Source organism: Equus quagga, chromosome 15 (genome assembly GCF_021613505.1).
Source record: "Equus quagga isolate Etosha38 chromosome 15, UCLA_HA_Equagga_1.0, whole genome shotgun sequence".
Lineage (NCBI taxonomy): Eukaryota > Metazoa > Chordata > Mammalia > Perissodactyla > Equidae > Equus > Equus quagga.
The window spans coordinates 15,379,457-15,399,785 of record NC_060281.1 but is presented as its reverse complement, the minus strand read 5'-3'; the positions used below and the strand labels follow the sequence as shown (position 1 = coordinate 15,399,785).

At 46.6% G+C, this 20,329-nt stretch overlaps 1 protein-coding gene and 1 long non-coding RNA gene across 10 annotated transcripts in view; one reads left to right on the top strand and one right to left on the bottom strand.

Moving 5' to 3' along the window:
* The window catches only part of TFAP2B (transcription factor AP-2 beta), a 32,144-nt gene extending 15,705 nt beyond the window's left edge, over window positions 1–16,439 (top strand). For 4 of the 9 annotated variants that reach the window (XM_046639798.1, XM_046639800.1, XM_046639797.1 and 1 more), the window contains 5 exons: window positions 2,505–2,724; window positions 4,369–4,487; window positions 6,689–6,830; window positions 10,004–10,263; window positions 15,568–15,671. In XM_046639798.1, the coding sequence (XP_046495754.1) occupies window positions 2,505–2,724; window positions 4,369–4,487; window positions 6,689–6,830; window positions 10,004–10,263; window positions 15,568–15,656 (830 nt within the window). In that variant the 3' untranslated portion in view covers window positions 15,657–15,671. Of the gene's footprint in view, window positions 1–2,504; window positions 2,725–4,368; window positions 4,488–6,688; window positions 6,831–10,003; window positions 14,536–15,567; window positions 15,672–15,947 lie in introns of those variants that run through there. The other 5 variants (XM_046639805.1, XM_046639802.1, XM_046639799.1 and 2 more) reach the window with 4 other exon arrangements.
* Window positions 11,053–17,410, bottom strand: LOC124226480 (uncharacterized). Its single transcript, XR_006885308.1, has 4 exons — window positions 17,357–17,410; window positions 16,433–16,570; window positions 15,166–15,408; window positions 11,053–11,149 (listed from the first exon to the last, which is right to left on the bottom strand). It is a non-coding gene; the product is annotated as an uncharacterized LOC124226480 (long non-coding RNA).
* Window positions 17,411–20,329: the final 2,919 nt, after the last annotated feature.

Genomic DNA, 20,329 nt, shown 5'->3' with positions numbered 1-20,329 from the left:
GGGTGGGGGGGGGAGGGGGGAGGAACTCTCCTCAGACAGCAGTGTGCTGACAGCAGCTGACTGGATGGGTGATATTTAGGTGATAATGTATATGCAGAAAGGTACAGCCCATGGGAGGGAGCAATATACATACATTCCCCAAAGGAAACAACTCTTGTCGGGTAAGTCAGGCAATTAACAATAGTGAAATTAGAGGGCAGGTTATAAGGCGTCTCTAAGGGCCTGGCTTTTCAAGAGATTTGGCATCTGGGACTGTGAGAAGCAGGTGAAATTCCAATCCTCAGGAGATATTCGGTTATGCAGGACCGCAAATAGGATCTGAACTTATTATTTTCAGCTTAGTGGGCTTTTTTTTTTCCTGTTAAAATATTATTTCTAAGTAGTATTTAAATATAAAAATGTTGCTGAGTATCAAAGATTAGCTTTTTATCAATTTCTATAGTTCATACCATGTTAAAACTACAAAGGGCCATCTATATTTTGGGGGAAAGCTTTTCCAAGGTTATCTAATGCCAATTCCCATGAGCATAAATTATTTGTTTATAGAGCTTGAATATGAATCTGAAATATGGAAATCAGGACTGCTGTGAAGAATAAGATAGATTAAAATAGATTGGATGATGTGTAAGAGAATTAAATGACAGGGTGTTCCAACGCCAACCACTGTCTGCTAAGTGACTTTAACTCCATATTTTACTCACATTTAATTAATATTCACACTTCAGCTTTTCATTGGTTTTCTCTCAAATGAGAAGTTGCTTTCATCTGCCCTGAGACAAGGTCTTGGACTCCCTAGACGGATCCAGAAATCCTAAAATGTCCACTAAGAAGTAGCAAAAGGGAATGCTTCAGTCCTGCCCTCCACTCCCCAAGGAGAGCCCTTTTTCCACAAGGTGTTTGTAAAGGGCCAAATGTGATGGATAGTAAATAAAAGATTTGGGACCTACCTGGCTTTTAGGAGTCTCTAACTGATTGTGGAGGTCTGAATGCTGGAATCTGGTAGAGGGAATAAGATGTTACAAAAATACTCAGTGTCGGTTAGTCTGTTCTGTATAGAGGTTATACAACTTGTTTAACAAGGTTATGCAACTCGTTTGACATATAGAGTTCCAGGGTCCGGATGGTAGAAATAGCATTTCTTTCCCCTACCAGAATTCTAGGGTGAGACACAGTCTTTATTAAAGAGGAAGAACGGAAGCCTCCTTCTTCATGCCGCATGCATGTTCCAATAAATCCTCTGGAATGAGGATTGACAAATACTGTTTGAAGATTTGGGGGCTCCATATCCCAGTGGAAGAAGCTAAGGTGTAGGGCAAGTCAGGAGGAGAAGTCACCTGCCCAGTGGCTTCTGGAGCCTGCAGAAAGAAAATGGGCTTCAGCAGTGTAGAAGTCCAAGGAAGCGAGAGTGCCAGGGGGCTGGGAGGTTGACCATTCACTGTTCTCATTCCCTGCCTTCTGGTTCTACTGAGCCCCGCCTCTTCCTGAGGTGCAGATGATACTGAAACACAATTAAACAGAAATACAGGCTGGAGAGACTGAATACGCCTGGGTAGCAGTGGCAACCAGCTGTCAGCTCTTATTAACTTCTGCATAAAACATACCTTGAGTGCGGTTTGTTATCAATTACTTGCTGAAATGAAACAACTGGGGCAAGGCAAGACCACCGCTCACATGAATTAGAGTGATTGGTTGATTGATCAGGGCACCTGTTGTAAATCATAACTGCTCCAAACAATCACCAGCCGGTGCTTTACGTTAATTTGTAAACAAAATTCATATCACTGCGGAATTGCTTTCAGTGGAGAGGAGCATTTGGGTTCATTTCTAAATTAATCTGTTGTTATGATGAAGGAAAGAATGGGATCCGCTTTACAGAAGTGAGCAGCTCTTTTGGGCTCAACTCCCCAGCTTAATGGTATTACTTGGCTGTTCTTGGGCACAGTGTCTGATGGGCCCCACCCTCCTAATCCTGGTCATGCCCGTAGATTTGGGTACAACAGGAGAGGAGGAAAGGGTTCCCATAAAGACCATTGGTATCACCATTTGATATCATTGATAGTGATAATCACCTTCAGGCTTCAGTACCAAATATCATTATTCTCAGGAGACAGATGAGGAAACTGAGAATCAGAGAGGTTCAGTGAGATGTCTAAGGTCACACAGCAAGCACGTGATGGAATAGGATTTGCCTGGTTTCACAGCACACTCGAAACTCCGGGTCGTGCGTTTTCTTGATTTGTGTAGTGAGCGGGATGGTGGCAAGCGATACTCATATGTCTACACACTTGGGGTAAGTTTCCAGAGGAGCGATGGCTTTTCCATTTGTTTGTACACGGTGCTTTGAACGCACCACAACCCCAGTGGAACAAACACTTCCTCCTGCAGCTTTCCACTTGGCGCCTGTCCTGTGACCTCGGCCCTGCGCACGCACCGATACCTTCTATCAGCCGGTCACCAGGCTCGAAGCCCGGTCACCTTTATGGCATATTTTTTTCTCTCTCTAGTTCCGGTTCCTCCCAAATCTGTGACTTCCCTGATGATGAATAAAGATGGCTTCCTGGGAGGCATGTCCGTCAACACCGGCGAAGTGTTTTGCTCAGTCCCGGGCCGTTTGTCTCTGCTCAGTTCCACTTCAAAGTACAAAGTAACTGTGGGGGAAGTTCAGAGACGGCTTTCGCCCCCTGAATGCCTCAACGCGTCTCTCCTCGGCGGCGTTCTCAGAAGGTAAAACCCCGCACACCATTTTTTATGGGGTGAGAGGAGAGGCTCGCACGGACACCAACGCCTAGCCGGACGCGGTTGCCTAGCAACCAGGCTGCCGGAGCGCTGCCCCAGCGCAGCGATGGGGCGATGGGGAAAGCCCGGTTCCCCACGTGCTGCAGGCGGCGCAGGCGAACGGCGGGGACCCCCGCGCCCTCGCTGTCCCGCCCGCCCTGCTGCCCTGGGACCCTTCCACTTCCCCTGCCCTGCGCCCGGCGCCCCGCGCCCTCCCACCCACAGGACACTTCGAGGGCATGCTCAAACCTGAGTGAGACCCAGAATCTACACACTTATCTACAGCCGAATTTTCATGGAGCGTCTCCCTTCGTACCTGCAGTGTACTCTGATATTTATTTTGTTTTAAAATATAGTTGGCGGCCGACTAAGTTGGTCACGACACACTAATGCCTTGTGCCCCGCAGTTTGAAAATAACTGTTTAGACTAATGACCTCCTTCCTTCGGTACCACCAATAACAATGATACTACTTTAGAAATATGAATAGTTATTCCTCGGGACCGTTCATATGCTACCCAGGATTGGAAGAAGACAATCCGAGACTCCTCATGGAAAATGGGAAGAAGGAAGTGGCTTTTAGCTTAAGATACACAGCCTCCTCCCAGGTCCCTGCCACTGCCTGAACCCTTTGGTAGTGTCCTTGATATGAAGGTGACATTGTATGAGATGAACTTTTCCAGTTAGCCTATTTCGGGGTTGAAAATGCCTTTCTTTCCTAAAAGTGGCTGTGTGAACAGTACAGCAAGAGGTCATAGTAACGGGGTTTTTTCTTATATTTTTGCCCAGACCTTAGCACCTACAGGGAGAGCCTTGGGAGGAAGTAAGGGTGTGACCAGGGACTTTTCTCACTTGGAATCCTCTTGCTCTGCTCTACCTTGGGTCAGTTTTCAAGTGAGTCCTTCGAGCCCCAGAGTGCGGAAGTTTCTTTCAGTCACCCCTGGGCACTGAGGGTATATGTGTGTGTGTGTGTGTGTATAAAACTTGCAATGAGATTAAGTGAGATAGTATAAAGTGCTTATCACATAACTAAAGTCCCTAAAGTGTTAGTTTTCCTGTTATTATGATTACCGTCATTACTGGTTTCATGTTTCAGTCTCCCTTTCCCCTTTTAACCCAACTCCATTTTATAGTGACTCTTGACCCCTTCCTTGAAAAGCCCACCTATTCCAGCTAGTGCTTTCTCCTTTTGGAACCATCCAGTTCTTTCCCTCTTTTCAGCAAGGTTGTGCTTGCAGCTTCTGCTCACCTAACTGGCTCCATGACAAGAAGAGGGCTTGTGTGTGTGCATGTGCAACTTCTGCCTTCTCTGGACCCACAACCTACACCCTAATTATTCCCATCTGGTATCATTTTTTTTCTCATGAGATAAAAAAAGAAAACAACTGAGATTTTTTTTTTTTTTATGCTCTGTATTGCAGAAATTAAGCAAACCTCAGCAAACTATCAGCAAATAACCAAAAGGAAGGGGGGAAAATGTGCTAACCTCAAGTTAAAACCTCTTCAAGCTCCACTGGGCTTTAGATTGCTAAGTCTAAACTTTGTTTCAGGAACACTCTGAGGTTAATCAGAATGTTAATTCTTGCAATTTCAGAGCCAAATCGAAAAATGGGGGGAGATCTTTGCGAGAAAGGCTAGAAAAAATCGGTTTGAATTTACCCGCGGGCAGGCGCAAAGCAGCAAATGTCACGTTACTCACCTCCCTGGTGGAAGGTAAGCAAGACGTGTGGCCATTTCACGAAGTGGCTGAGCTTAACTGTCGGCTGAAGGCTGACATTTTACACGTTTCATGATTAACTGGAAATCATTGCAATTGTTGTGCCCTTATGAGCTGGATGTCAAGCAGCTGCTTGAGAGAAGTTCAAAGGTCGTTTTACTTAGGGGGAGCCGGCAATTGTAGAGAGGCCAAGGGACTTGTGTGAGAGTCCCTTTGCTCTGAAGAGTGCTCAGGTCCAGCCTCCAAGCCAGTGCAGGGGTCACCTCTGCCGCCAGGTGTAGGGCACAGTGTCTGAAACACCCTCCTGCAAGAGTCACTCTGTAAGCAGCAATCCATTCTATACCCTTCTCCTTCCCAGATTTTACCTCTGAATCATCAGTAGTGGGAAATGCATTGTGGATTTATGAAACTGTTATTGCGTTGATGACCCCTATTGGTTATTTTAAAACTCCTGTCACTCCCAGGGCCCTATCTTCTGCTGATTACCTGGGACTTATTGTTATTGAAATATAGTTTAATAAGGCCAATGATGCCTAGGAGAAAACTGGGGGTGGTGTGAGGAAACATGAAAGGAGTCACATATGACCTTCAATGTAGATTGGTCAATTGTGAATTAAAGGGCCATAATTATAACAAGCAAAATCTAATTTTCTCATCATTTGGGGGCTGGCGATGATATTTATGGTATGTAATAAACAGGATCTTCTACACAATCTAGAATAAGAGGATCTGCAGTTGAATCTGTGGGATGGAGAAGGGAGAGGAAATACGGTTAGGTAGCGGTCCTAATGAAGGAAGTTGTAGAGTTTTCTGTAGAAAACTCTAACGTGTAGGTCTTGGTTTTCTATTCTATTTTTGTGGATGTGATATTATGACACTCCTGTGGGGAGTTGGTTTTTGAAGGAGAGGATCTTAGAATATTTAAGCAGCAACTGGGAAGTCATCACATTTATAGGTATTGCACTTTGCCATCTTTAAGGTAGAGTTCCCTGGCCCAAACTCACCCTTCAGGGACCGCAGTGACCAAATTTCCAGACCACACTTATTAGCAGTTGATTCTCTTCTTGGAGGTTTTGCTTTTTGCCCTTCAGGGAATTGCTAATATCACAATCCCTCATTTGGAAAAGCAGTCAAGGTTATCTCAGCCCAAGATAGGGATTTGGGTGGAGAAGGGAGGAAACTGGAAAATCCACTGAAAGTCCAATATTTGGTTGGCAGTTTCCAGTTTTGTGAATTGTTCTAAGCACCATGCCTGAAGTCTGTTGTTGTTACTATGATGATGATTAAAAGTAAGTCATGCTTAAAATAATGTAGCTATGGATTAAATCAACATATCCCTTTTTTATGTTCAGGATCTTCCCTTGAGCCCTAAGGCTGCGCTTTAAGGGTAATAGTGCTTTGTTCGAAAGGGGCTTCCACATAAGCTGGGAAATCTCTCAGATGTCCAGGTTTTCTGTAGCTGCTGTGTCATCTTTGCGTAGTAGAAAGTCCTTAAGTAGGAGGCTGATGACAGGAACCTCTGAACAGGAGAAACCTGAAACCTAACTAGCAGGAAACTAACAAGAAGAATAAATATTTCAATGCTGGATAGAAATACTAGTTCCATATATGAATATTCATATGTGAGTTCCAAATACATGTTTTACATATACGTTTAATATATGTGGACATAGACACATGGATTTATGTTTGCACATACTAGTTATTAAAAAGAGATTTTTCCTAATACAATTATAGGAAGGTACAAAAGATAACACAAAAGATAGGAAGATTTTTAAATTTTATTTAAAGCAGGTCTAACAGATGCTTTAAAAAGAAGGGGAGAATGTGGCTTGAATATCCAGCCAACTGTCTATGTGCTTGCAAGGTGGCTCCTGACTATATCAACCCACCTTTCCCTTAAGACAAAGCATGAGTGTGGGAGACACAAAGCTATTCAGGTGATGTCTAGCTAGGACTTGGCTGGAAGGATGATCAAGGAGAGGCTGGAAAGAGTGGCAGGAGCAAAGTTTATTCCATCAACTTTAATTATGGCCTGAGAATCATTTTTACTTTGGACATCTGTCTCAACTTTGCTTTTGCCTCTAAATGCTGGCCTTTTCTGTAAATAATGACAGAGTTGACTAGGGAGCATCATCCTGCTCTGGGATCATTAGGAACCGGGTGCTGAGTATTACCTCTGCTGCTGTCTTTTCAGGAGAAGCTGTTCACTTAGCTCGGGATTTTGGGTACATTTGTGAAACGGAGTTTCCAGCCAAAGCTGTTTCTGAGTATTTGAACCGGCAGCACACGGACCCCAGTGACCTGCACTCCCGAAAGAATATGCTACTGGCCACCAAGTGAGTGTCCCAGACCCTCGGCCATCATCCCTGACTCTTAGCCCGCTGAGCCACCTGGCTGGGGAGGAGGCGATGGGGGTGGGGAGCAGCTATGCCGACCTGCTCTGTGGGTCAGGGGAGGAGCTCAGCGGTAGAAGCAGCGTATGCAGCTTGTCCTCTGCTGGCTAGGAAGCCCTCCCAGCTCCCGCCGCTGCCACTCCTCTTTCCACCCCTCCCCAGAGTTGATTATGGGCTATGGGTTTGTCTCTGTCTCCTCTGCTCTATTTCCAAGTTTCTGGGGAGGATGTCTTTATTAATCTGAATCCAGAGTTTTTAAAGTTCTCTTCCCCAACCCTGCGGATGTCAGGAAGACCTTTTCGGGTGGGTCCTTGTTCGATTCCTTCCCTGGATCCCTAAGTGCATATTTCTGCCCAGGTTTCACATCTCCCTGTCGTATCCACACGCCCACGTGTGCTCGCTCAGGGTGTCTATATGTCACCCACGTGTACCCATCTTTACCCGCAGCTCTAATTACTCTCTTTCCAACGTTGCTGTTTGGCATCTTCCACAGACGAAAAATTTACTACAACTCCAGAGGGGAAAATAGTAAATCTTTGGCTAAATTTAGGTCCAGAGCTCATTTGAACTTTTACAGTGGGTTTTCTATTTATTTGATTTACTCCTGTCTTTGGCTTCGATGTCATATTGTTGGTGTTTTATGGCCGGCTCAGGCCTGCAGTGGGCGGCGCTGCGCGCGCCCGCACATTTCTCTCGCAGGCAGGCACGGCCCAAACAGCGGCGCTCATTTATTTAGCGCTTGAGGACGGGTTTGTTCCGTTGACAGCGTAATTTAAAGAAATATATGGAAGGCTGAAAAATCATTTGCTCAAATTTGTCCAGATGTTTTTGAGACGTGATTGGAATTTGATTGCCCCTTTCCGCAGGGTCAAAAAATATTAATGTCCCAGAACTTTAATTGCTTGCAGACCCTGGTTTGGGCTTTGAAGATTTAAAATGTTTGACTCTAAGCATTTGTTCTCCCCAGTTCAGAATTTCCTTTTTGGCACTTTGGTAATGAGTACAAACTTAAGGAAAGACTTTAAGCATCTCTTCCAATGATCAAAACCTGGCACGCACCCTCTTTTTAGAAGGTTTCCCTCTGATGTACCAACTAGCAATATAATATATCTTTGTCAGTAAATTGCCCTCCCATCCCTTGCCCTGATGTTTGGCAGCAGAGGACCTGTTGGTGCTTTATAAAGGAGTGAAGGGGGCCGGCCAGTGGCACGGCGGTTAAGTGCGCACGTTCTGCTTCAGTGGTCTGGGGTTCCTGTTCGGATCCCGGGTGCAGACATGGCACCGCTTGGCACACCATGCTGTGGTAGGTGTCCTACATATAAAGTGGAGGAAGATGGGCATGGATGTTAGCTCAGGGCCAGTCTTCCCCAGCAAAAAGAGGAGGATTGGCAGCAGTTAGCTCAGGGCTAATCTTCCTCAAAAATAAATAAATAAATAAAAATAAAAAAAATAAAAGGGTAAAGGTACTTTGGAGGAAAAATAAAGCCAAAGCATATAAATTAAATAACAAGATTCCACAAATGACTCAGTCCTTCCCCTAAGGAATGCTTGTAACTTCCCCCCTTGAAGGCTTGTGGCTTCTCTTAGGCCAACACTTATTAACCTGGGGTGAGTATCAGAATCACCTGGGGAGCTTTTTCAAGATATTTATTTGTGGACCTAGCCCCAACCCCCCTGAATTGGACTCCGCAGGGATGGAGGCCTGGATGTGTGCACTTGAACCCCACAGGTGATTCTGAGGTACTTCAGGCTTAAAGAGCTGCCCTTTTTAGGTCAGAAGTGTTACCTGTTTCTTCCCGACTGTGAAGAGATATGTGTACATTTCGAATGGAGAAACTAGTAGAGAGATGGTAGAGAGAGGATGTCTGTCAATGTGCTGTGCCCACCAGTCTTAAAATGAAAACCCTCTGAGCTGCTGCGGGTGAGGGGGGAGGAGGTAGGAGGTATTCTCCGTCTAATTTAGCCACTACTCCTCCTGGTAGGAATCCCCTGGGTCCCTCATATTGGCCTCCAGGTACCTGCCCTGTTTACTTGTTGGCCAGGCCAGGTGTCACCAAGTGTCAGGCCATCCCAGGGGGGCCCAGGACTGGAGTTCTGTAGTTTTTTCCTCACAGCCTGGGTGGAGGCAGGTTGGCAGGAGAAGTCTGCCAGTCTGTGAAGGGTTGTGGCTTTGGGCTGTCATGCTTCTGGCCACCAGCAGAAGCAAGCCATTGGACCTTCCGGGTGAAAACCCTCCTGTCCACCTCCTATATTAACAATTTCTCAAAAACCTCAATCCATATATAGGCACGCAGGATTTCTAAGGCTGGGAGATTCCTCTAAATCGTAGGTGCCTTGAGGAAACAAAAACCTTCAACAAATAAAAAATCTATCCTCCCCAGTGTCTTAACCATTTACCTTTAGGTTTTATTTAAACAATGTGGGAATCCTTTTATATTGACAACAGTCCTGTTGTACAAAGATTTTCGGTAGCCCGCACTTAAAAGAAAGAAAGAAAAAAGGGGGCGAATACCTCCCTCCCCAAATACTGCAGGTAAACAGATTTTTGCTTTGAATGGAATCAGCATTCTCTCCTGGAATAAACAGTGGCTTGCCCTGGGCCATGGAAGGCTCTGGCAATCTGCTTCTGTGCCAGGGACAGGCTTGTGGCCCAAGGGCCTAACTCTTTCAGGGCTTTTTGAGCCTGATCACCAAGAGGTTGGAGAGGCTGGGGAGAGGCGGGGGAAGGGGCTTAGAAAAGAACTGCCAGGTAAGAGCTCAAAATTACTGAATATTCAAAATCAAACACTAAAGCCAAGCGGATTTCCCTGAGCAGGTTTCTGTGGTCCTGGAATGAAGTGGGGAAGACTGGAAGCCGGAGGGGTGGGGGGCGGGGAAGGCAAGGCTTTGGGATGGAAGTGGTACAGAACCTCCCCACCCCGGCTTTTCTTCCAGTCCCAGCTGCTCCAGAAGGGAGAGCGCTGGCAAAGGAAACAGAGCGGAATCGCCCACATTAGCTTCGCTCTTCGGCTCTCCGGTGACCGGGCGCCTCTGGGCTTGTGTGAGCGTCTCCTATCTAATGCCAATGACAACGGGCACTGAGGGTGATTTTTTGTTCTTTTCCCGACCCTTTGCAGGCAACTTTGTAAAGAATTTACGGATCTGCTGGCGCAGGACCGGACGCCAATCGGGAACAGCCGGCCCAGCCCCATCCTGGAGCCGGGGATCCAGAGCTGCCTCACGCACTTCAGCCTCATCACGCACGGCTTCGGCGCCCCGGCCATTTGCGCCGCGCTCACGGCCCTGCAGAACTATCTCACCGAGGCGCTCAAAGGCATGGACAAGATGTTCTTGAACAACACCACCACTAACAGGCACACGTCTGGGGAAGGCCCAGGTAGTAAAACTGGCGACAAGGAGGAGAAACACAGGAAATGAAAAAATTTTTTAAAAAAGGAAAAATGTTTTAAATACAAAAGGAAAACAGAAAAAAATTTAATTTTAGCTTTAAAATATTGGATTGGCTTTGGAAGAATTATATTAGGTAGAATACACATACAATCAAAAAATTTTTAAAAAAGCTAAATAACTTAAAAACTGAGGCGTACAACGGAGCAACAGTATCGGTTCTCAGTGTCTATTTCAAGATACACTTGGAGACAACCATCCGGATTTTCCACTTCGGTTCTTTCGAGCTTAGTAATACTGATAATAAAAGAAAACCATGATTTTTTTTTTCCCCTTTGGAAAATAAACATAAGACTAAACATGAGAAAACGCTAACTTATTGGAAGAAAATCGGAGAAACATTGTTGGTGTCAGTGCTTTGAGAGCTGGTTGACTGAGACGCACGAACTTTTTAATTTTTAATATTTTTTTAGGAAACTTTCGCAGTCCCCGCCTTTCCACCTCACCTGACCCCTCCCCCAGCCACCCTTTTCTACATTGCCCTCCCTTCCTCAAGCTGTCATGGGAATCTTCTGGGATGCAAATGAGTGTGGTTGGCCCCTGTGCCTGGTGTTTCAGTCCCCTTGGTGCCCCCGCCCCCACCCCGCCCTGCGTTCGTAACTTACCGGTGCCCAGCTCCCGGGCCGTTTGCATAATTAGGGAGGGCGAGGGCGGGCCGGGCGGGAGGCCCGCGGAGAGGCAGGCGGTAGCTGCAACTTGGGGTGCCAGCCGGCCTAGCAGAGGCTCCCTCGGCTGAGGAAAATCCGGACCAATAAGTCGATTCAGACTCATCAATTCCTTTCAGAGATGTTGATAGTTCCCAGCCTTGCCAGCATCTGCATATCAGAGATTTGTTACAATATGTGTCATCTACCAATTTTAAGAACAATAGTAAAAAAAAAACCAATATGAATACGTTGATTAGTATGTAATTCCTTCGGAGGGGTATGTACCATTTCATTCTCTTCTGTTTTCCAAAGCTTTGCCCGCATGGTTTATGAGCTTCTTCAAAGAGGACTTGGGCTTCCTACACAATCTATAAGGTACAGAGAAAAAAAAAATCCGATCCCTTTTTAATCAAAGCCTATGTGTCAGAATTCTGCAGGTGCACTTCTTTAAAGAAGCTCAAAGAGAATAATTTAGAAAGTGGCCAATAAGAGATTGAAGCAGCTTTGAGTCTAGTTGCTAACAGATACCTCAACACGGAATTCTGGGGAGGCAGGGAGCTGCAAAATGAATTTTAGGGGAAAAGGGTAAGGGTTGTTGGAGCTCAATATTTTAACAATATTGCCCTGCCTTTAAAATTGATTCCATTTCCTTGGGCTCTTTGGCGATCGCTGTTAAAGCGGGGAAAGAAGCAGCTTTGCGAGTGGTCCTGGGGAAGAGGGTAGTGCAAGCTCCTGTCTTTCAGCAGCAATTGTTTTCTTACAAGAAGCTTTATGAATGAGGTTTTTTTTTTTTCCCTCCCAGACGTGCACTTGTTTTGGCAGATAATGGTAAAATGATGCAAAGTGAAAGGATGTATTTCAGCTTTGAATTTTACTGTCTGGATACACTGGGACTATTCCCAATGGATACAGTTTCATGCATTTAATCTCTCACTTCTGGCAGCTCATCTCCTTTCTGGGGCTTCATCAGGGCATTATCATGAAATAAGATCTGGAACCCGTTGTCCCTGCCCTCCCAAAAGCTGCGAGAAATCCCCTGGGGTGGGGTGGGTGAGACAGGTCTCTAAATTTAGCGTCGACACACACAACTCTTTTTACAAAGTAGACATCAGGACCTTTGCAACATCCCCTCAAGACAAAGATCCAGGTGTCTGTTCTGCAAGATTTACGGTTAGGACCCACTAGCACTCTCAGTTCTGCTGCCTGGGATGGGCCTTGGCCTTGGGAGGAGGTTGGAGGGTTGGGGTTTAGGAACCTGTTGAGAGCTTTGTGCTGACCTTTTTATGGGAGAGGGAGTTAGGGAGCTGGTTTCAGCTCACCAGGAGGGTCTAAGCAACTGTTAATGTCACACGCCAGCCCCTCTACCACCAGCTCCTTTGGGCGTCTCTCGGCGTGCAGGGCTTGGCCCTAGACGAGTTGAATGCGTGCAAAAGTCAGGAAGTAGACCTTATAGAGAGTGTAGACACGCCATCTCTCCGCAGCTCAGAAGCCTGAGCCTTTGTCCGGGCGCCCGGCCGCTTGCCTTAGATGTATTCTGATTGCAAAAGGCCAGGAGAAACCACACTGAAAACCATCGTCTCCTTTCCTTGCAGGGCAACGCGCCCCACGCGTGTGACGTGCGAGAGACGCGATGGACGCGCCTTGCTCTTACTGTGCAGGTCCTGAGAACCTGTGGGCCACTCGCGCCCAGTCGTGTTGAGGACATAGAATCAGCCGCTGGAGGGGCCGCGGGCCGCCCGGGCCCTTCCCGCTCTCGGTCTCACCCTAAGGGCTAAGGCGACCGAGAAAGCCCCATTCTCCCGTAGGTAATGGGGCGGCGCCCCACGGGCTGCAGGCGGGGAGGGGTTTCAGTGGCGCCGAGGCCCTTTGCTAGCAGCAGCCACCGCAGGCGTCTGCTCCCAGAGGGCGAGTGGCCTACAAATGTCCAGGGAATCGGAAGCTTCCCCTGCCTGTGCCAGGACGAAAACTCTCTCCGCCCTCACGCTCCTAGAGGCGGGGGATGGGATACGAATTGTCTTGCTTGGCTCCGCAGCCTCCCTTCGCCCGCGCCCGCGCCCGCGCCTTCCTCCCTCGCCCCAGCCAAGCAGAGCCCCCTGCGCGCCTCCCGGCCCCCGCGCGGGGCGATCCCACTGCCCCCTCGCCCGCCCTCCCTTCTCCTTTCATGTACCACCCCGCCCCTTGCTTTCGTTAGCCAGGCCCGCTACGTTTATCTGATAATTGAGTTATTAAAAGATTTGGTTTCCTTGGGCCCATAAATCAATAAACAGTAGGATTAACGCAAGAGTTTGCCTTTTAAGTCAAAGGAAACGTTTAAAGCAAGCCCTTTTGAGCGTTGTTTTCAAACCAAACAGGTGAGTTGCAGCTCTCTCCCCAGGCCTGCACTCTACACATTTTATCCATGCCGAGAGCCCTCTCCTAAATGCTCTGTCCCACACCGAAATAGCTAAAGATAGAGAGGAGGAGTCCGGATGTGGCTGCGCTGCCCTCACGCTTTCCACGTTGCACGTCCTTTTGGAGCCTCTAAAGGTCTCCTGACCATTCTCCGCCCAACCCCGCCTCCTCCGACATGTATTGTGGGTCTCAGGGGAGAAAAAAAAAAAAAAAAAGGCTGTTCTGGGTGAGGATTCCATCTACGAAGTGATCTTTAACTTCTCCCCAAAACTGGGAAGGTAACTTCCTCTCCCTACCCCAGGCATCTTGCGTTTTCTTTGCTTCTCTCTGACTCCACATCCTTAGCTTTCTCTATCCCCACATAAAGAACCGAAGAGGCTTTCAAAGACCTGGCTGTTTTAGTTTCTTTGGCCAAGGAAACCACTTTCTCTCAATTATTTCATATCCTATGAAAACTTTGGTCGAATGGAAAACCCGAAACCCCGAACTTATCTACACACTGTTCCTCCGGTACAAAGCCTTACTTAAAAGGGCAACTCATTCCTACTTAGAGTGTTTATAGAGAATTTGTCATCACATCTGACATCCTGTATGCATAATACATTATGTGGAAAGGAAATAATAACCTTAAACCATCTGATGTTGCCTCAAGAGCCCAAACAGTGTTTCCCCTCCTGTGCCAATGTATGTTAAATTATCGGCGTTAAAAAAAGAAATATCAAAATTCATTTTGTTTTCTTTTAAAAAGTGGAATGAACACTATTCTTTAAATGCCAAAATCGACTTCTCTGTTGAGTTGGTCTCTAATTCACTAACATTGTTTTTTGCCACACAATCGAGAAATATCAATCTATTGACTCTTCACGAGAAGAGTTCTGGAGGGTATCCATGTTAAGTTTGTATATATTTATTTATGCTTAATTTAATGGGAATGTGTAAATATGGCGAGCAAGTAGTTTGGGATTATTTATCTGTGAATCTATACCTCTGTGAATGGGTGGTAAAAAAAAAAAAAACCCGCTTGACCCTAGGTAGAATCTTATCTGAATTTTTCTGTTCTTTATAGACAAGCTGTTATGGTAATAGGTAGAAATTGGTTTATTGTCCAGTGTTGATCTGATTTACATAAATAAAAAGATTGTTGTGTTTTTGTTGTGTTTTCATCTTCAGTTTCTTGAATATGATTATTAACTCTACAGACAGAAAAAAAGTATAGCCAAGAAGTTTTTCCTTTTGTCCCCTCTTACCGAAATGCAGGCAATGTTTTCATTACAGCATAAATAACAGCACAAATACAATAACTTTTACTTCTCAGAAAAATGGACACTTTGGTTTTCACTAGGAGGCATTTTTAATTTTTTAAATTCCAAACTGACATTCTTCTCTATTTCTAACCAGATTTGCAATAAAAGTTCGTGCTAACTGCATCTCTTGGTTTATTTTGCCTTTAAAAAAAATGAGGCATCAAATTGACTTCCCAGGTAACTCTGTGTTCCAATAAGTAAAGGAGTCTGGGTCCAAGTCAAAGATAAAGCTCCCCTCCCACTGCTAGTGGGCTAGCGTTCTGGCATGATGTTCCCTGAAGGACATGGTGCAGGGGAGATGCCCACAGGGCAAGGTATGGGCTCCTGCACCCCACACCTTCAAGTCGGAGGAATTAGGTGGCTCATTTCAGGATTGAACGCAACCCTGACCTTACCAGCAAAGCTAGGTGACCCATAACCAAATGAGGAAAAGTTCCCTTGACCCACAGAAGGAAAGAGGCATAGCGGTCTGAGGAGGTAGCTTCTTACCTCAGGCTCAGAGGTTGCCTAGAGAAGGCAGAGCTTTTCTCATTTGGGTTAATGGGCTGCAGTGATCAAACATCTTCTCAATCTGTATTTCATCCCTAGGCTTGAGTGTCTTCCCTGAGACCAGGAAAGTAAAGTCATCCAAGATGTCACACAGTGTGGATGAGTCATTATTTCTCTTTAGACCTCAAGGTCTTTATCTGTGAAATGTGGGTCTTCTAAGGTCCTTCCCAACATCGCCATTGCCTAGTTTAAATATAAAAAGCAGAAACAGCAATATTTATATACATTTAAGGATGATGGGCAAGTTAAATCTTGATAACCCCAGATTATGAGAGTACTTAGCATATAGTTGGTGCTCAGTTAGTAACAATATACCTCCCATATCAATTTTCTGTTTTTCAGGTGAAGTTGGACTTCCCCATAGGGAAACACAGAAGGGACAATGGAATCTGCTTTATGTGAGATTTTCCACTTCTTGGCTTCTTTATTAATTATAAAAGGGGGGAGGGTATCATGACTAGAACTATAAATGACCAAATCAAAGAAAAGCCTCCCCCGTCCCCCTCAAAAAGGAAAGGGAAGTAGAAGGAAGGAAGGAAAATCAAGGGAAGTGTGATTAACAGGGCATGCAATCCATTTATCTAGAAAGAAAACAGGTATATGCCTTATCTCTGGCTCAACTGTATTATGTTGAGCTTCATTTGCTTTTCGGAGGGTGAGGGGTTGGTTACCCCTGGGATTGTACAAAGCGGGTGGTGAGTAACTTCCATTTCCTATGGCAGATTTTCCTACAGAAAGGTTAGCTCCAGCTCTGGAGAAACAGACACGCCATCTATTATCTCATAGGTAAATTCTGACCACTTGCCCCCTTCCCACCACCGTTAACAGGGAGAGGATCTGAGACAATCTACTTTACTAGGTAAAACCCAAGGTCCTGATGGGCCCCAATGTGGGAAAAGAACTGGAAGAAAGACCTGGAAGGAGGAACTGGAAAGGAAGGAAAGAGGCAGGAAGCCTGAAGACAGCCTTGCGTAAGAAAATGGCCTTTGGCAGCTTGTCACAGCTCCTCAGCCCCTTTGTCTTACCAGGCTGCAGAGGGAGTAAGGAAAGAACCGCAGCTGGAACCGCTAGGCCGTGGACCCCGACCACAGGCCCAGCGCAGGAACCCTAAGTGATCTTGGAGGAGGTGTCGCAACCACCTCTGCCTGCCAGGGGGCAGCCAGCCTGGGTGAGCGGCTTACAGTGCCCGAGAAGACCCCCTGCTCACCCGTATTAGCCGTTTAAGGGCCCTGATCAAAAATAATGCTAGGAGGAAGATCCGATTATTCTTTTATGAAGCTTCAGTCTTTTTCTTCATTTGCAAATAACAGCCCCCGTGGGATCCTCCGTCCCCGTCCCAGGAACCCTGGGGAGCCAGAGCAGAGAGCCATCAGAGAGATGCTGGCCCTACTAGACCTGTCCCTTCTCGAGGGCGCTCACGATTTCCCGACCTAAGCTGCCTTCCATGCTTGGACTTGGAGGGCGGTTGTCTGTCATGTTGAAGCCTCAGAAATTAAACGTGCAGCTCACAAGTCCATTAATTTTAGCTTCCCATTAATCTATTTATAAGTGAGCCAGCGCTGGCTCTATAAATACAGTCCTATAAAATTGAACTCCTTCCCATAAATTTTCCAAGTTGTTTATTTACATGTATTCCCTCGCCCTCTAACGAGCCTCCTTTAAACTGGGGGAAGACCCGGGCACACCGATCCTCGACGGGGTGTGCTCAAACCCTCCCCAGCTTCCTGCTGGAGTCCTGGCATCCTGGGGGAGGAAGGAATCACGCGGGGGGCAGAAAACGGAGGGCGAAAGCATTTTTCCTTCTTGACTTTGTTTCCTTGTTTTTATCCCAAACTCACACTTTCCATATTTCCCATCACAAGCTCCATGTTGATTTATATCGTCATAAACAGCATTCTTGCGACTATAGCTTCTCTCATAGCTTGGGGTAAGCTCCTTTTTCACTTCCCTGGCAGCCACTACTTTGAAATCAGGCCCCATAAATAACCACATCGCTCCCTTAGGAAGAGGTCCGTCAAACGTCTCCCCGGGTCCACTTTCTCGGCGTGGCTCCCTCCCCGCCGCCGCCGCCCCTCCCAGGTCACAGGTTGGCGCGCTCCCGGCGCTTTGCGCCCCTGTTTCCAGGATGCACCAGCGGACAGCAACGTGGAGACCGCGCACGAACGCGGAGACACTCACAGCCCGGGGACAGCCAGCGTGCGCACGTACCACGCGTGCGCCGCCCCCGCCTGCGCCGAGCGCACGCACAGAGCGCCGCTGCCCACGTCTAGGCACGCTCTCTGGGTTGCGGCGCAGGGTGTCACCAAGCGCGCACGCGCGGACGCCCACGCAAGCGCACGCACGCGCCGCGGCGCCCCGGGGCGTAACTCCAGCCCCCGCGACGGCCCAGGGCGCGGCCCGCCTAGGAGGGTTCCTGCTGCGCGCGGTCAGTATGGAGGCGCTGAGTTCGCAAACGTGCGCAGGGTGGGCAACCTTGTTTTTTTCCTGAAAGCTATTTATGCTCATATTAAGAGCACTTTTATCACACAAGTTCAACACGTCCTGCGCTGCTCACAAGCGAGCAAGGTCAGGCGGCGATTTTTTTGCCCACTTGTTCGAAACGTATTGGTTCCTGCCCCTCCTGTTTCTTTTCGCCTTTTCTCTTCTCTCCGAACGAACGGGCTGCAGCCTTTTGGAGCTGACTCAGGCGAGAGGCGGCCAGACCCAAATAGGGGTCACACCTGCTGCCGGGAGAGGCCCCTGCATAAAAATGCTTTTTAAAAATTTTAAAAAGAAGCATAATAGCCAATGGACTTAGCAAAGCGTGACTTGCCCAGGCCGCACGGAGGGCAGCTCTGGCAGTCGTCTGTGACTCGACCACCAGTTAACGTCCTGGACGTGCCGGTTCGCGGAGATATTAGCGAACGTTTCAAGGATGTGGCTGTCAGACGTCATTAGCCGACGCACTTAACTGGAAGGAGGGCACGGACAGGGCAAATACGCGTAGAATATTTTGGGGAGGTCAGAGTCTGCCCTCTGACACAGCCACATGTCCCTACCTGTGCAGAAATTTATCAAATGGCTGGAGAAAAGAAGCTGGTACATGAGCGGCAGGGTACAGAGCGGGGGGAAGGGGAGGGTCTCTGGGACTGGGCATGCAAGTTTTCCCGGGTTGGGAATACGGACCCAAATCAGACCGGTATAGAGGTTGGAGGATCGAGTCAACCCAGTGAGTTCCAGCGCTGACCGCGTGAACCATCGGGTGCTGAGCGCTAGAACCAGCGTCTAGATGCACAGTTAGAAGCGGGGCAGCTCGGAAACACCTGATAACCGGAAAGGCAGGTGGCAGTTCGAGTGGCCAGAGTGAGTGCAGCCGTTATCCGAGTTTCCAAAGAAACAGGATTTTAGGTGGTTTCTACACGGCAGTGGATTTTACTCCTAAACTGTCCACCGTTCTAGGTTTGGAAAGGGGCGGGGGGCGGGGCGGTGAACAAAATGGCTGGGAAAATCCCAATCAATACAAAGAAAAGTATAAAACCACACAAAACCTTAGTGCTCCATTAGCCTGCTCTCACCAAAACCACACTAAACCAAATGTGCCAGCGCTAACTTCAGGATCAAGATATCAATCTTGGACCAGGATGAATTTTGTGTATATGTTGTCCTCCTTGATAAATGATCCTACCAGAAACTGGATGAGAGAACTTTTGGGGGGGATTGTAGTGAAGGATATTTACCCACACACACAGACACACAATATCACAGCATGGGAACTCCTCAATTCCTAAACAAAAAACAACCACAACAAAGCAACATTTCCAATGTGATTTTTTTTTTTTTTTTTTTTTTTTTTTGCCGTGAGAGTCCCCTGTGTTAAGGAACCAAAGGAAGACTTTTTTTCATTTCTTAGGATTTAGGGCTCTTGCTTTCAAGACAGAATTCTTTTGGCCAGAGATTCTTAGAGATAGGAAACTTCCAACATTTAAGGCAAAAGCACAGTTTACTCTTTTTATGGGTTGTTTCACACACTTTCCTTTCTGCTGGTTTTAGGAAGGTGGGGTGGTTCACAGGCTTGAGCCCTACCGACAAAATGGGCCCACTGAGTGATTCAATCACTTTTATGTTCAATCTAAATATTCTTTTCTTCTTCAAAGATAAGGGCCATTCAAGACAATGGGACCAAATAATCCAAAGAAGGATAAAGCTGATCCGGGTCCCTGTGACCTTTTACCCTTCCTTTAATTCTCAATAGTGAACATCTGTGTTTGGTGGCCAATGTCTGAAAGTAATAAAGACAATTAGAGCTTTTTATTTTTTCTTTGGGAGGAGGGGTTTGGGTGCCAGTGTGGAGAGGTAAAAACTTTGTCTATGACACTGCTTTGCAGGATGAAACTAGGGGAATGACGCCCACTAGGCCTTGCTGCTTTGTAGGCCCTGAGGAATTGAGTGTAGTTATCATGTACACTGAAGCTATACGTAATTCATATTGCTCCTTTCTTTACTAGTCTGTGGGCATTTTTTTTTTTTTTTTTTTTTTACAATCCTATCATTTGTCACCTCTATACCAGGAAAAGAAAATCATGTCCATCTCTCTCTAGCCTTGTTCTGAGTTTACTTCTGGCTGCGAGGACTGTTAAATTAGGTTCCTCAATTAGGTTCCTGAATTCTCACTCTCCCACCACTTTTGTGAAGGCTCTTCTGTCTTCCACCTAAGAACCAGCTAACACCAAACCAACCCCAAACAACTTGACAAAATACACCCACCACATGTCAATCAATCTATTGAAAAGTATTTCAGCTTTCAGTGTGCACATCTGCGAAACCCACCAATCTTGAGACCATTTGAAAGGTTCAAAATTCTGAAACAATAAGATATTCCAGAAATAACCAGTTGGAGAAATTTATCTCCAAAACAAATGTCAGGAGTGAAACAACACGTTTTCTTAGTACAGGTTTTCCTCATGGCACTCTATTTTGGATTTTTGATGATCCGTACTTGTTTCTCATAAAGGACATATATCTGATCTTCAATGAGCAAACCTATTACATATGTATGCATGAAACTACATAACAATTTAAAACTTGGTTGAAAAGTGACTATATATGTATTTATACAGATATATCA